This window comes from Nicotiana attenuata, unplaced genomic scaffold (assembly GCF_001879085.1).
Source record: "Nicotiana attenuata strain UT unplaced genomic scaffold, NIATTr2, whole genome shotgun sequence".
Classification (NCBI taxonomy): domain Eukaryota; kingdom Viridiplantae; phylum Streptophyta; class Magnoliopsida; order Solanales; family Solanaceae; genus Nicotiana; species Nicotiana attenuata.
The window spans coordinates 153,634-168,995 of record NW_017670854.1 but is presented as its reverse complement, the minus strand read 5'-3'; the positions used below and the strand labels follow the sequence as shown (position 1 = coordinate 168,995).

At 39.7% G+C, this 15,362-nt stretch overlaps 1 protein-coding gene across 1 annotated transcript; it reads right to left on the bottom strand.

The window, feature by feature from the left end:
• Positions 1 to 9,782: 9,782 nt before the first annotated feature.
• Positions 9,783 to 10,957, bottom strand: LOC109243918. The gene is made up of 2 exons (XM_019410931.1): positions 10,331 to 10,957; positions 9,783 to 10,289 (listed from the first exon to the last, which is right to left on the bottom strand). The coding sequence occupies exons 1-2, from the start codon at positions 10,955 to 10,957 to the stop codon at positions 9,783 to 9,785; spliced, it is 1,134 nt and encodes a 377-aa protein (XP_019266476.1).
• Between the last annotated feature and the right edge of the window lie 4,405 nt (positions 10,958 to 15,362).

The following is a 15,362-nucleotide window of genomic DNA, read 5'->3' as shown; positions in this document are numbered from 1 at the left end:
CTCCAGTCGGTTGGTTCGAGCCCGGCGAGGCTAGACTGTTGGGGACAGATTTGGTTCAGGATGCCTTAGAGAAGGTGAAGGTGATTCAGGAGAGGCTTCGTACAGCGCAGTCGTGTCAGAAGAGTTATGCGGACCGGAAGGTTCGAGATGTGTCCTACATGGTTGGTGAGAAGGTTTTGCTGAAGGTTTCGCCCATGAAGGGTGTTATGAGATTTGGAAAGAAAGGGAAGTTGAGTCCGCGGTTCATTGGGCCTTTTGAGGTACTTAGAAGGATTGGGGAGGTGGCTTATATGCTTGCTTTTCCACCCAGCTTGTCGAGCGTGCATCCGGTATTTCATGTTTCTATGCTCCGGAAGTATGTTGGGGACCCGTCTCATGTTCTGGACTTCAGCACGGTTCAGTTGGATGATGATTTGACCTTTGATGTGGAGCCAGTAGCTATTTTGGGTCCTCAGGTTCGGAAGTTGAGGTCAAAAGATATAGCTTCAGTGAATGTGCAGTGGAGAGGTCAGCCCGTGGAGGAGGCTACCTGGGAGACCGAGCGGGAGATGCGGAGCAGATATCCTCACCTGTTTGAGGCTCCATGTATGTTTCTTGACTCGCTCGAGGACGAGCGTTTGTTTAACTTGGGGAGGATGTGACGACCCGACCAGTCGTCTCATGAGTTACCGCTCCATTTCCCCAATTTTTTTCTGCTTCTTTATGCTTCATTATCCCTGTCTTATGTGATCGAGTTGGGTTGGAGAGGTTGTGGTAGGAATTGAGACACTTAGTCTCTTTAAGGAAGGCTTAGTTTGGAAAAGTCAACCGGATATTGACTTATGTGTTAGAGGGCTCGGATGTGATTTCCGATGGTTCGGTTAGCTTCGGGGGATGATTTGTGACTTAGGAGTGTGATCGGAAGTGGTTTTGGAGGTCCGGTGTAGAATTAGGCTTGAATTGGCGAAGTTAGTATTTTGGCGATTTCCGGTTGATAGGTGAGATTTTGATCCGAGGGTCGGAATGGAATTCCGAGAGTTGCTGTAGCTTATGTGATTTGGGCTGTGTGTGCAAAATTTCAGGTCATTCAGAGGTGATTTGGTTGGGTTTTTTATCAAAAGCGAGTTTCGGAAGTTTTTGGAAAACTTAGGCTTGAATTCGATGTGAATTGATGGTTTTGGTGTTGTTTGAGGTGTTTTGATGATTGGAACAAGTTTGAATGATGTTTTGGGATGCGTTGGTGCTTTTGGTTGAGGTCCCGGGGGCCCCGGATGAGTTTCAGATGGCTAACGAAAGTTTTGAGACTTAGGGAAATTGCAGAAAATACAGCAGTTATTGCAGAAGATTTTTGGTCTTCGTGATCGCGGGAGGTTCCTCGCGATCGCATACAAGGAATTGGATTGGTCTGTAATTTGGCCTTCGCGTTTGCGATTAAGGCCTCGCGTTCGCGTAAGGCAAGAAGAAGGTGCTTCGCAATCGCGTGATGGCTGTTGCGATCGCATAGAGGATTTTGGCGCGTGAGGGGTCCAGGTAAGATTCTTCTTCGCGTTCGCGACTTGGGGTTCGCGTTCGCATAGTGTGGAGAAAGGCAGTATCGTGTTCGCGGGGCTAAGGCCGCGTTTCCATAGAGCATTTTGGGGTCTTGGAAAATTTGCCCTTCACGATCGCGAGCCGGGGCCGCGATCACATAGAAGGAAAGTCAGTAGCTGGGCAGAAGGTTTTTAAACATTTCATCCGCGAGCTTAAGTCATTTTTCCTCCATTGTTGGGTATTTTGAGAGCTCTTTGGGAGAAATTGAAGAGGGATTCGAGGAGGATTGATTGGAGGTAAGTTTTATGAACTAAAAACGTGATTCTATTGTGAAATTAACCTAGAATTTCATGGAAAATTTAACCAAAAAGGGAAGAACTAGGGCTTGGGATTTTGAAATTTTAAATTGGGATTTGAGGGGTCATCTGAGGTCGGATTTGAGAACTTTTGATATGAATGGACTCGTGGCGAGATAAGGAACCCGTTGGTGTGAAAATTTCTGAGTTTCGGGAAGTGGGCCCGGGGCTCGGATTTTGCCAATTTCGGGATTTTTGATATTTTTCGATTGTTTTCGCTTGGGTTTTGTTCCCTTAGCATATTGCGACGTATTCGTTCTGGTTTTGGTCAGATTCGACGTGCGAGGAGGCCGATTTGAGAGGCAAGGGCATAGCGAGCTAGAGCTTTGGCCGGTTTGAGGTGAGTAATGATTGTAGATTATGTCCTGAGGGTTTGAAACCCCGGATTTGCACAACGTAGTGTTGTATTGAGTTGAGGCACGCGTTGTATGATGAGCGTGGGGTCCATTGCTACTGGGGATTGTGACTTGGTCCATCCCGATTGATGTTTTACCGCACTTTTGACTGAGACTTATTTAATATCATTATGATTTGGGCTAATTGCCATGTTTGGGGCCTTGTGCCGATCTGTAGAACCCTTAAGGGCATTTTGACTGATTTTCCTCACGTTACTTGTTAAAAATCATATCCTCAGTCATGTTTCTAATTGCTTAAACAATGTGAACCGATTTTATAAATGCTTATCCTAAATGAGAGAAATATGTGGACTGAGATCCCGACCCTATATTATTGTGCCCGAGAGGCTGTGAGTATAATGATTGAGAGGGGTTGAGAACCCAACAGTGAGGATACTATACATGTTATGGATTGGGCTGCACGCCGCAGCAAATACTTATATGGATCGGGCTGCACGTCGTAGCGAATGTTTATGTGGATCGGGCCGCGCCGCAGCAATATATCACTTGGGCTGTAGGAGCCCCTCCCGGAGTCTGCACACCCCCAGTGAGCTCAGTCGACTAATTATATGGATCGGGCTGTGCGCCACAGCGATGTTCGGATCGGGCTGCACGCCGCAGCGGTTATTTTGATTTCGGTTATTTTGTGAGATGTATGGATTGAGTGCTGATGTTAAGTACTAATTAATGGATACTGAGCTCGAGGAGCGGAATTATATTTGTTAAATCCCTGATTTAAAGAAATTTCACTTGATTTCTTCATTATTTTACTGCTTTAAGTTGATTTACCGCTTTGATATAGAACTGCATAGTGCCTTTTTGTGTTTTCATACTGTCAGCCATTATTTATGATTATTACTCACTGGGTCAGAGTACTCACATTACTCCCTGCACCTTGTGTGCAGATCCAGGTGTTCCCGAGGCTTAGCGAGAGTTCTCCTGCTGTTCATCATTCACCGGAGTCATCAAGGTAGCTGCAAGGCGTCCGCAGACCCGATTTCTCCTTCTATCCTTTACTTTTCATTATTCTTAGACTGTTTCAGTATTAGGTTGCTTAAAACCTGTAATAGAGGCTCTTGACTTGTGACACCGGATCGGTGGGCTATTGTAGAGATATTGTTATGGTTTTCCGCATATTTTATCTACTGTTTCAGACTTCTATTGATGTTGAATTGGTAATTAACTCTGGTAATTGGTAATGATCTCTAAGCAAAGGGGTTGTGAGTGTTACTTGGTCGGGCTTGCCTAGCAATGTGTTTGGCGCCATCACGACCGGGGTTGGGGTCGTGACAGTTTCGTTGCTTGTTAATAATGGAAAGCACAACATTTGACATAATTGTGTCAATGTCTTTCATTTTAAGTAAAGTTCTTACCAATCTGGATGAGTTATTCATCTTATTTCTTAACCTTTTTCTTTCCCTTTGAGCTTTCTTCTATTTACAATAAAAGAATTTTAAACTAAAAACAACAAAGAACTCAATAAAAAACTCCACTATCTCATTAATTATATTATGCATATATCTTGTTCCTAAAAGAAATATAAAAACTCCACAAATTGGTTAGCAAAATTAGTTAGTAATATTATCCCCAAATTGGTAAGGTTAACTCATAATATGCATCAAGAAACTCCTTGAAATATATCTTGTTAAATTGTACCTTGTTTCAATTAAGATTCAATACTTGGGAATGGCGATACTAATTGTTTCAATTGTTGAATTTTCTGTCAAAAGTATTAGCTAGGGTCACCACTATTCATTCCCACAATCTTCTCAAAGGGCACTTTTATATTACCAACATATAAACTACTACCAATAGTCGTAAGTTTAATTTAGCTAAAAATAATTATTTTTTATAAATCAAACATACAACAAAATGGGAAAATTCAGTGTATTTGAAAAATAAATTTAAAAAGCAAAGGATGGAGGGAAATGCGTACTTGACTGCCGGTGAGAGAGAGATATCGTAGAGGAGGGTCACCGGTGCTGCTGCTACGGCAGGGTTTTCGGTTCGGCAGCGGGCTGGGTGGGGGAGGTTTGAGTGTGAGAGAGAAAGAAAAATAGGGGGAAATAGAAAAAGGGCCGATGGGGGGGTGATATTAAAAGGTTTCCGACCGACTCAGTCGGAAATTGAAATTTAAATATTTCAAATTTCGACTGATTCAGCCGCAAATAAGGTCAAAAGGCTGTTCAAACAGCCAGACATTCTTTTAAAGCGGCTTGCATCAGATTTGGTCGCAAACAGTCAAAGCAAAAAGTTGACTTTTGTTTTCCGATCGTTTCGGTCGGAATTAAAATTCTTGGATTTTTGCGCCAAATGTTACTACCTGTTTAGTCGAAAAAATGTTCAGAATTATTAAGAAAACTATAATATCTTTTTTTCTTAACATTTTCGACCAAAACAGTCGAAAATTTCCGACTACTTTTCCGGTCGAAAACTTTTTTAGTCGGAATATTGTTTTTTTAGTAGTGCCAATTTTTGGACTCGTAAATAAAAATAATTATAAGTAATTAAAAATTGTCATTATATAACGCGAAAATAAAATCAGAATAAAAATACCTTTAGCTGAAACACGAAAAAAATCCAGCATAATATGTTGGATTTTGGAATACTTGCTTTTTTTTTTTTTTTGGTTAAATGGAAAACTTTATTCAACCAAGTATAATTATTTATAAGCACACTTGCTCATTGGACTCTAGAGACAGGATCATACAATAATAACTATGAAAACTCTCGCTATACTAGCTATTGCTCTATAACTGCTCACCTTCTAGGAAGGGTATTAGTTGTAGAAACAAGTATCCTAGTCTGGATAACCTCTTAATTTATCTAATTCATTCTGCCATTTGGAACATCTTTCTCCTACAATATGCGATTGTAGAGCTATTTCTTTCAGTCTGTCTGTAGTTGTTCTCTTTAGTTGTTAAAATCTTCTACTGTTTCTTTCATCCAAACATGATAGACTGTGGCTGCAAATATGAAGGCAATGATGGCTGCTCTTGGATGCTTGCTTCTTGTTATGCTTATCAGCCAAGCTAGTTCCTCATTCCATGATCTCACTTGCCTTTGCATTTCTGTCCATTGAAGTAGTTACCGCCATATGGTCTTGGAGTAGCTGCATTCAAAGAACAGGTGCGTGAGTGTTTCCTCTACATCTGTTGAGCATAGTACACACTCACTTTGCATGTGTATTTCCCACTTTTGTATTATGTCTGCTGTTGCCAGCCTTTTTTGAAGAGCCATCCATAGAATGAATTGATGTTTTGGTATCATGCCTCTATTGAGAATCAAGCATTTCCAATAGACTTTAGGGTATTGAGGAAGACTGCACATATAAGCTTTCTAGATGCTGAATTTGGCATCTGTTGCATAAGTTTGTATTCTATCCATGTGTCACGACCCGGGTTTTCCACCCTCGGGATCGTGATGGCGCCTAACCTTTCAGAATTCTAGGCATGCCAACAGATAGAGAATTAAATACGCTAACACTAACCAATTCAATAAATAGCAGGAATTTAAAACAAGACAAATTAAAGGAGTGCGGAATCTCATAATAATCCAAGTGCTAATATACGACTACCCAAAATCTGGTGTCACAATCCACGAACTTCTAAGAGTCACTACAAGTACTGGCTGAAAGAAAATACAACTGTCTCTGAATTAAAGTAAAAACAGTGAACTGGAATAACTGGAAGGGGACTGTAGGGTCTGCGAACGCCGACAGATCTGCCTTGGGTCTCCTGTAGGACTGAAGGCAGCACCTCAACTCGGGTCAACATGGTCCAGTACCAAAATCTGCACAGAAAGTGCAGAGTGCAGTATCAGTACAACCGACCCCATGTACTGGTAAGTGCGAGCCTAACCCCGACGAAGTAGTGACGAGGCTAGGACACGACAATGACACGAACCTGTGCAGTTAAATCATATACGAGAAAATAACAACAAATAGCAATTTGAGCAGATAGTAACGAGAACTGTAAAGAATTGCAGTAAATAACATGCTTTGACCAACGAAAGTAATAACATAGCAAACAAGTGCACGGCATCACCTTTCATGCTTTTACTCTCGCCCTCACCGTAAGAAACAATAGAAACGGCAGGGCATCACCCTTCATGCATTAACTCTCTCATAACATGGCACGGCATCACCCTTCGTGCATTATCACTCACAGGATATGGCACGACATCACCCTTGTGCATTATCACTCAAAGAATATGGTACGGCATCACCCTTCGTGCATTATCACTCACTCACAAAATATTGCACGGCATCACCCTTCGTGCTTTAACTCTCTCCCTCACCACAACAATGAACAATAACAACAGGGAGATAGAAATATCAGGAACCAGTCTTACTTCAACATTTGATTTCACAATACCAGCCTCAACTCTGAGTTAATACTCAATCAGTACCAAATTCCATAGAACATGATAAGAGTTGCTCAACACATGGAATAACAAGTCTAAACATGAGATATATGATCAATGAGTACAACAGTTACAAGAATAAGACTAACTCGCATGCTATGACTCGACATCAACACAAAAGTACTCGTCACCTTACCTATATGTTGTTCTCAATATCAAAACACATTGCAAATAGACAAGTAATACCTAATCCCTCAAGCCAGGGTTAGACCCAACACTTACCTCGCCTCCGCGGGACACTCAAAGCTCAATCACAGCTTTTCCCTTCACACAAGCCTCCGGACCAATAGAATCTAGAAAATTACCAACCAAACAATTCAATTTAAGCCTTAGGAACTACCCATGATAGCAAGAAATTCAATTTAGGCCATTTTTGAAAAAAAGTCAACATCCAGGCCTGCTTGGTCCAAACTCGAAATTCATACCAAAACCCGATTACCCATTCACCCTCGAGCCCGGATATACAATTGGTTTTGGCATCCAACCTCAATTTGAGGTCTAAATCCCCAAATTTTGAAATTTCTAAGTTCTACACAAAAATCCCTAATTCCACCATGAAACCCTAGATTCTAGGATAAAATCTTGTAAAAAGAAGTAAAAGAGTGAAAGAAATGAGTTAAGAATCACTTACTTATGATTTGGTGATGAAGAAGGGTTTGAAAAATCGCCTCTTATGTTTTAGGGTTTGAAAAATTGAAGAATGAATGAAAAATCATGTTTATATAGCACCCTCTGATCCTCACTACGCGGTTCGCGAAATCCACAGCGCGGCCGCAAAATCTCCACCGCTGTCAGCGAAGTTCCCACCGCGGCCGCGTTCTTCTATCGCGGTCCGCGAATTTCCCACCGCGGCCGCACTTCCAAGATTCGAGACCTGTAACTCTGCAACTGTCCAACGCCAGATTTTTCTAAGTCTAGACATCCCGTAGCCTATCCGAAACTCACCCGAGCCCTCGAGGCTCCAAACCAATCATGCACACAAGTCTTAGAACATCATACGAAATTGCTTGTGCGATCAAATCGCCAAAATAAAATCTAAAACTACGGATTTAACACTAAAATACATGAAATTCTCAAGAACACTTGAAATTCCTATTTTCACAACCAGATGCCCGAATTACGTCAAATCAACTCCGTTTTTCACCAAATATCACAGACATGACTTAAATATTATATTGAACTTGTACCGGGCTCCGGAACCAAAATACGGGCCCGATACCAACGAAATCAAACATTAATAAATTTCTTTAAATCCTTAGATTTTTCAGTTTACAAGTTTTAACAAAAATTCATTACTCGGGCTAGGGACCTCCGAATCCGATTCCGGGCATACGCCCAGGTCCCATATTTTACTACCAACCCTCCGGGATCGTCAAAACACGGGTTCGGGTCCATTTACTCAAAATATTGATCGAAGTCAACTAAAATTAACTTTTAAAGGCAAAAATTATTATTTTCTCAAATTTCCACATAAAGGCTTTCTGGAAACGCGCTTGGACTGTGCACCAAATTGAGGAGAAATAAAATGAGGTCTTAAAGGCCTCAGAACCCCGAATTGGGTTCTAAAACACAAGATGACCTTTCGGGTCATCACAGCATGTTAGGTGCTAGCCATTATCTAGCCTCAAATATCTTTCTAACCACCATGCTTTGATGGCTTGGTGTTTTCATTTCCTTTAAGTCTTTTCCTTTTATGTATTGAATCCAGAGGACCCAAAGTGTATCCTTTTTTCTGAGAGATTGCCCACAACAGCTTCAATATTATAGCTCTATTCCACAGGGTGAAGTTGAGTATATTCAGTCCACCAGTAGATCTTTGTTGGCATATTGTTTCCCAGGCAATGGGTGCCCTGTTAGCATTCTACTTTGTACCATGCTAGAGGAAATTCCTGCAAACTGCTGTGACTAGTTTAACTACTTTTTTTGGGAGTGGGAAGATCTGAGCCCAGTAGGTTTGAATCCAAAAAAACACTTTTTATCAATTGGAGTCTTCCTACATATGATAAAATCTTTGAAGACCAACATCTGACCCTTGCCACAATCTTTTCCACCAAAGGCATACACTGGTTGATAGTCAGTTTTGTAGCAAATAATGGTACTCCTAAGTATTTGAAGGGAAGGCTGCCATGAGAGAAATGGAGCTCAACCAAGAGTTGTTGCCTGAATTCAGTCTTGACACTATCAATGTACAGGGAACTCTTCTCCATATTAGCTTTAAGCCTTGAAATAGGTGAGAAGTGTTCAAAGTGCTTCATCATGAGTTGCACTAAAATTCTGTCTGCTCTGCAACACAGGAGCAGGTCATCAGCAAAACAGATATGAGTGATGTGTTTCTTAGAGCATTTAGGATGATAATTGAAGTCTGGAGTACTTTGTAACTGCTTTAATGCTCTATTTAGGTATTCCATCACAAGCACAAAGAGATACGGTGACATAGGATGCCCTTGGCGTAGACCTTTCTTTGCTGGGAATCTAGCTGTTATACCACGATTAATCAGCAATGTATAGCTTATTGTGGTTACACACTCCATGATCAGACACACCACCTTATGAGGAATCCAAAATTCAATCAGTAGTTGCTTCAGGAAACTCCATTCTACCGAGTCATAGGCTTTTCTTATGTCAACCTTTATAATGTATCTTGGAGACATTGATTTTCTTGTGTATCCTTCACCAGTTCATGTGCAAGTATGGCATTGTCTAAAATGTTCCTCCCCTCTATGAAGGCAAATTGAGCTGGTCCAACAAGATAATCCACTACTGCTTTTCCTAGCAATGATCTTGTATAGAGTAGAGCAACATGTGATTGGCCTGAATTCTTTAACATATGTTGGGTGATCTACCTTAGGGATCAGGGTGACAGTGGTACAGTTTATTTCTTTGAGCATCTTGCATGTTTCAAAGAATTGTTGCATAGCTTCTGTCACTTCCTCCCCTATAATTGACCAGAATGTCTTATAAAATTCAGCCGGGTAACCATATAGTCCTGGTGCTTTATCATCAAGGAGCTCCATTACTGGTTGCAGGACTTCTTCTTTTGTCACAGGGATCAACATTGTTTGTTGTTGGGCTAGGGTCAAAGTAGGGCCATCCCTAGCTATGTTGATATCCAACCCAGTAATGTAGGAGCTGCTTCACCCATTAGCTTCTTGAAAAAGCTGATAAACTTATTCCGAATCTGGTCTAGTTCAGTTAGTCTGGTATTTTTTTGCTCATTGTAGATGCAAGATACTTTGTTCCTTGCTTGTCTAGCTTTTAGGTAGGAATGGAAGTACTTGGAGTTTGAGTCCCCCTGTGCAATCCATATAGCTTTTGATCTTTGCCTAAGTACTCTTTCCTGTATTGCATCCCATTTTTCAATCAGCGTGAGTGTCAGTTTTTCCTCCTCTATGAGTGCTGGATTGAAGTGATCCTCATTTAAGGCCCTTTGAACAACCCCCAGCTTCTTCCTCAAGCTCTCTAGTTTGCTACCAATGGAAGAAAATTCTTTGTGAATGTTCCTCATTTGGATTTTCAGCATCTTCAGCTTCTTGCATATTTTAAACATAGTGTGGCCCTGAATTTGTTGTGTCCAAACTGTTCTGACTGTTTCTCTATAATTTTCCTGTAGCAGGAGCAGTGTTAGGGTCTAAAAGGTCTCCTGACTTTAGAACTGCTTACTACTGTATTCAGCATAATTGGGGAGTGATCTGAATCTCTTGGAAGCAAGTACACAGCTTCAACACCAGCATATGTCTGGAACCAATCAGAGTTACCAAAGGCCCAGTCAATGTGGCTGTATATTCTCTCATCTACATCTCTTTTATTGCTCCAAGAGAATTGACAATCTTGTTTGGTGATTTTCCATACTCCAATATCCTCAATACATTGTTGGAAGTCTATCAATTCATGTTGATGAACTGGAGCTCCATTAATCCTATCCCCCGCTGATAGTATACTGTTGAAATCTCCTAGAATGATCCATGGGCCACTTAGATTCACATAGATGGCCTTAAGATGATCCCACAGAGGCTTCCTTTCTGCAGTGGTATGTAATCCATAAACAAAGGTTCCATAACAGTAGATTGTATTTCTATCTTGAATATGACAGTGGATGAGCTGGCCAGAGGATTGAAGCACTGAAACTGTAACATTTACTGACTTCCATCCAATCCAGATTCTTCCCTTTGGTGCTGAGGAATAGTTATCTACAAATTTCCATCCTGCTCCAAACTTGTTTTGTGTCACTGCAGCCTTTGACTTTTTCACTTTGGTTTCAAAGCATCCCACCATATCTATCTTATTGTTAAGCAAAAAAAATTTAAACTCTTTTTGTTTGTGGGGCTTATTTAGCCCCCTAATGTTCCAAGTGTTGAAGATCATGGTGGAGGTGTCTTGATTGCCTTGATTCCTTTATTTACCAATTGCTCTACCCTTATGATAGTTTGGTCTTGCTCAGGTTGTGCTCTCTCAAGTATCCTTAGTGGAGCAAATTGATTTCTCCTAGCAATATCCTGTATGTCAATGTGATGTCCACCTTTTTTCTTTGAACGATGATGAACGACAACTTGTTTTCCTCTGTTTGATAGATGTATTTGTATCTGAACCTCCTGTGTTTCTTCTGCTGTTTTATCAACTGAAGGTATCTCAGGAGACTTAGTGTTTTCAGGGGCTACTGAAGTTGTTTCAACTGTATCACTTGGCTCTACCGCCTTTGTCTTCCATTCCCATTTCTCCTTCTTCTTTTTCTTATTCTGATTCTTTTCTGGCTGCACCTGTGGTTGTTTTCTTCGGTATTTTTCAGTCGTGTGGCCAAATTGGTTGCATTCTTGACAGAACATAGGCTTCAACTCGTATTCTACATCTTGATTCCAAATGTTACCGTCCGCCATAATAACAGGGAGAACATCAGGTAGAGGTTGAGTGACATCAACCTCTATGAGCACTCTAGCATAAGAGACTCTATCATAATGAGCTGTGAGCTTATCAGTGCACAAAGGTTGTTCAATGTAGCTCACTAGCCTCCCTAGATTTTCCTCAGCCCAAAATTGTATTGGTAAGCCTGGGACAATCACCCATATAGGAACAAGACGCAGAGATTCATTTCTTATGTTAAAGTCTGGAGTCCAATCTTTCAAAATCATGGGTCTGTTATTGAATGTATACGGGCCATTTTGGATAATCATGTTCTTATCCTCTATAGATTCAAATTTAAAGATAAAATAGCCATCGCCATGTAATAGTACCTTCGGTGTAGCCACTGAATTCCATTTCTGACATTGGCGCTCCACTTCATTTTGGTTCAATTCAACCAGTTTCACTCCATCCTTGATCACCAGTGGGTATAACTTCAATTGCATTCCTTGGTCCTTCATTCGGTTGCCCTTGACCACCTCTGCCATAGATTTAGCTGGTAATCCTACTAGGTAGGTCAGTTTGCACGCTGCAGTTGTCGTTCCTAATTTCGGTGGGATTGAGGTTTCTGGTGGAATTGTAGTAATTCCCCTTACCGGTGGTTGAGAATCATTTATCGCTGTTGTTTGCATGACTGTTGGTGCACTTCCCGTCCCCGGCAACCAACTGATAAGTTGTCGAGGACCTAATTGTTGTTCAATTCCAGATTCTGGTGTTACCAATCGATTAGTCGATCCCTCAGTTTATTCTGTAGAGCTTTTCGTCATCGAAGCTTGTCGTTGATGGTTGTTCATGGTTGTTAGCGTACATTAGCGATCCTGCTTAACGTGCGCCTTCAGAGAGAAGATAAAGTTTTTTGGAATACTTGCTTACAAAACTCCAGCATATTATATTGGAATTCCTGCATATTATGAGTTCTAGCACATTATTTCAAATGTAAAAAATTCAAATTGCAGTATAGCATGCTAAATTTTTTTTGGCTTTTAACAAAAGTATTTTTGTCTAGATTATATTTTCGCTAAAAAAGTAATTAAGTCTCGATTATGAAATGGATAATTTTTAGTAAAAAATTGTAAATCAGGCTAATGCTGAATTTCTTTCGAATTATAACGCTGAGCCCATATGCACAAAATTATGTTTCGAATTATTTTTGAGATGTTAATTAATTAGTTTAGTAAGAGAATATATTACTTTAAATTTAAATTTGAACAATGATATATGTGAGCACGTGATTTTTGCCATGTTTAAACTACTCCTACAAAATTCCTTAGAATTAGGATTTTTTTTTAGGATTAATTGTATAATTTCGTGCTTATTGTCATTTTTTTATGTGTGCATTAGCATAATTCANAAATACGCATTGCATTGTCATTTAGGACTTAATTTCACATTTTTAGATTAATTAGTAATTAGGGTTTTACAAAAATACAAAAATCAAAAATTGATGTGTTGCTTGGTTTTAAATTTTAGTTTTGAATTTTATTAGTTTTCTTTAAATTGGTATTTTACTAATAGTTTTGATTATTAATTCTAGCTTAATATAATTAGGTAGATTAGCTTAATCTTTTAGGTTTAATTTTAGTTCTATTATTACAAAAAAAATAAAAAATAAAAATAATAATAATAAATAGAAAAGGGATTAAAAGAAATTGGAAAATTAAAAAGAAAAGGAAATTAAATAGGGTCTTTTGTTTCAGATTTTTGGACCTTGTCCAATCTCTAAAAAGCCAAGCCCAAATCCCTCGGTTCATCTAAACCCTACCCAGGCCCAATTTTATCACCCAGTCCGGTCCAACCAACCCCTGATCCGGTCCAGAGACGCCCAAAACGACATCGTTTTGGTGTCAATGGATCATGACCGTCCATCCCCTCAAATCTAACGGCCTGAATTGAATCTTGAATTAAAATAAAAGTGTCCAAATAACTCCCTAACCCTAGAGACCATTCCATCATCCTCGTACCAACCCCTCCCCCTGTAAAGCCGGTGTAACACCATCGTCCCCTTGCCGTATCTCCGCCGTCCGCCGGCGGCGGCGAAGCCCCAAACGACCCTAAAATTTCACCACAAGCTCCCCGTTCCCTCCTCTTTCCAACCCCCAAAACTGTTTCTTTCAATTCTTAGCCGATTTGCTCGAATTTTAGATCGAAAATCCGGCCAAACCCTACCTTCCCCAAAACTCGTCCAAATTAACACCGTACAATCTCCTAACCCTCCTCATCTTTAATCCCAAACCAAAACTGTTCAAAACTCAACGAAATTTCTTCAATTTTAGATCTAGGGTTTCGAACACTATTGGATTTTCTTAAACAATTTTTACCAGGTCTCGAGTTGACTTCCAAATAACATTATGTGTTTGTTTTTTTTAATAAAAACAAACATATAATATTATTGGGAGGTTCAATTCGAATTCAACCCACGGAAGAACAAAATCAGTAAGTTTCTTTTCAAATTGATTCTGTTTCTTTAATTCTGTATTTGTTCTTATTATTTTAGTTTAATTCTTATTTATTTTTGTTTTGTTGGAGTTAATTTTGATTTAGTTTGATTTCAGTTCATAATTTTGTTCTTCTTTAGTTTCAATTTCTAGTTGTTTTAGTTCGTGTTTTTTAATCCATGATTTCAGTTCATGATTTTTTATTTCAGTGTCTATTTGTTTGGTTCATATTTCAATTTGTTTTCCATTTGATTTTCGGCATTCTTTTTTAAGAATTGTTCGTAGTTTGATCCGTTGGAAGCCCTAGTGTTGGATTAATCCTGTTTGTCATATTTTAAGAGGTTTAGGGTTTATTTGTCAATCTCAGAACTAGAGGGGACTCAGGGGAAGGGGTAGAAGGTAAATAACAGGCTGCCTAAGGGTAAGTTAGGAAATGGAGTTAAGGGAATCTTTCCCTAACTGCCTGGGAAATCCCTAGAAGTTTCTAGCAAGGGCCTTTAATTAATTTTCGGTTTGCTAACTTGATAAACAAGTCAAAAATGAGGGGCTAAGGTGCAAAACAAATCTGTAGAGGTGCCCTAATGTTAGCCTATAAAAGGCAGTACACCCTGCCTTGCAAAAGGGGAAGAGTTTGGGAAAATCTGAAAAAACCCTAAAAGTTTTCTAGAAATTTTGGAAACTCTGAAAATTCCCCCACTTTCACAAGTCTTCATCAGCCCAAAGTTGAACTTCAAATTCAAAAATTCTCTAGATCTAGATCTTCAAAAACCAAAACCAAAAAAAAAATAACAACAACAAAACAAAAAACAAAAGAAAAGTTGAAAACTCAAAAAATGTTGTGCTACTAAGATTTTGGATTCAATTTCAAATTGTAGGGTTTGATTTATCATCGGTTAGCTTAAAATTCGACTACTGAAGTTTGTCAAAGAATTCTAGATTGATTTCAAATAGGAACTAGTTCATTTAGCCGAGTGTTGGGTCTGTTTGCTGGTACTTCATTGCTGGGAGTTCGAACTGGATGCTGTGATTTATTTGAGGCTGTTAAATTGCTACTTGACCTTGCTGACTGCTTGACCTGCTGCTGATCCTCCTCTCTTCTTATTGAATTTCAATTTCCAGGTACATACCTGAATCTGCTGATGTAACCTTGTGTTGGAGCTGAAATTTTTAAGGAATGTGTTTAGTTCCAAGCTCATGTGATTTCATCTCTATTCTGTGTTGCTTATATGTACACTAGCCTTCATGTTAGTTTGTGTAGTAGCATAGTTGGATATTCTGTTGTTTTTGAATAGCTAGACTGTATAATTGGATCCCATATCTGGACTGTATCAGCTGTGAACTGGTCTTCA

Excerpts from the sequence above, each read along its gene's own strand:
- LOC109243918 (XM_019410931.1), bottom strand. The coding sequence starts at position 10,957 with ATGGTGGGATGCTTTGAAACCAAAGTGAAAAAGTCAAAGGCTGCAGTG. Across the intron at positions 10,290-10,330 it reads CAGTAGTAAGCAGTTCTAAA|GAAAATTATAGAGAAACAGT; the intron begins GTCAGGAGACCT and ends CTCCTGCTACAG.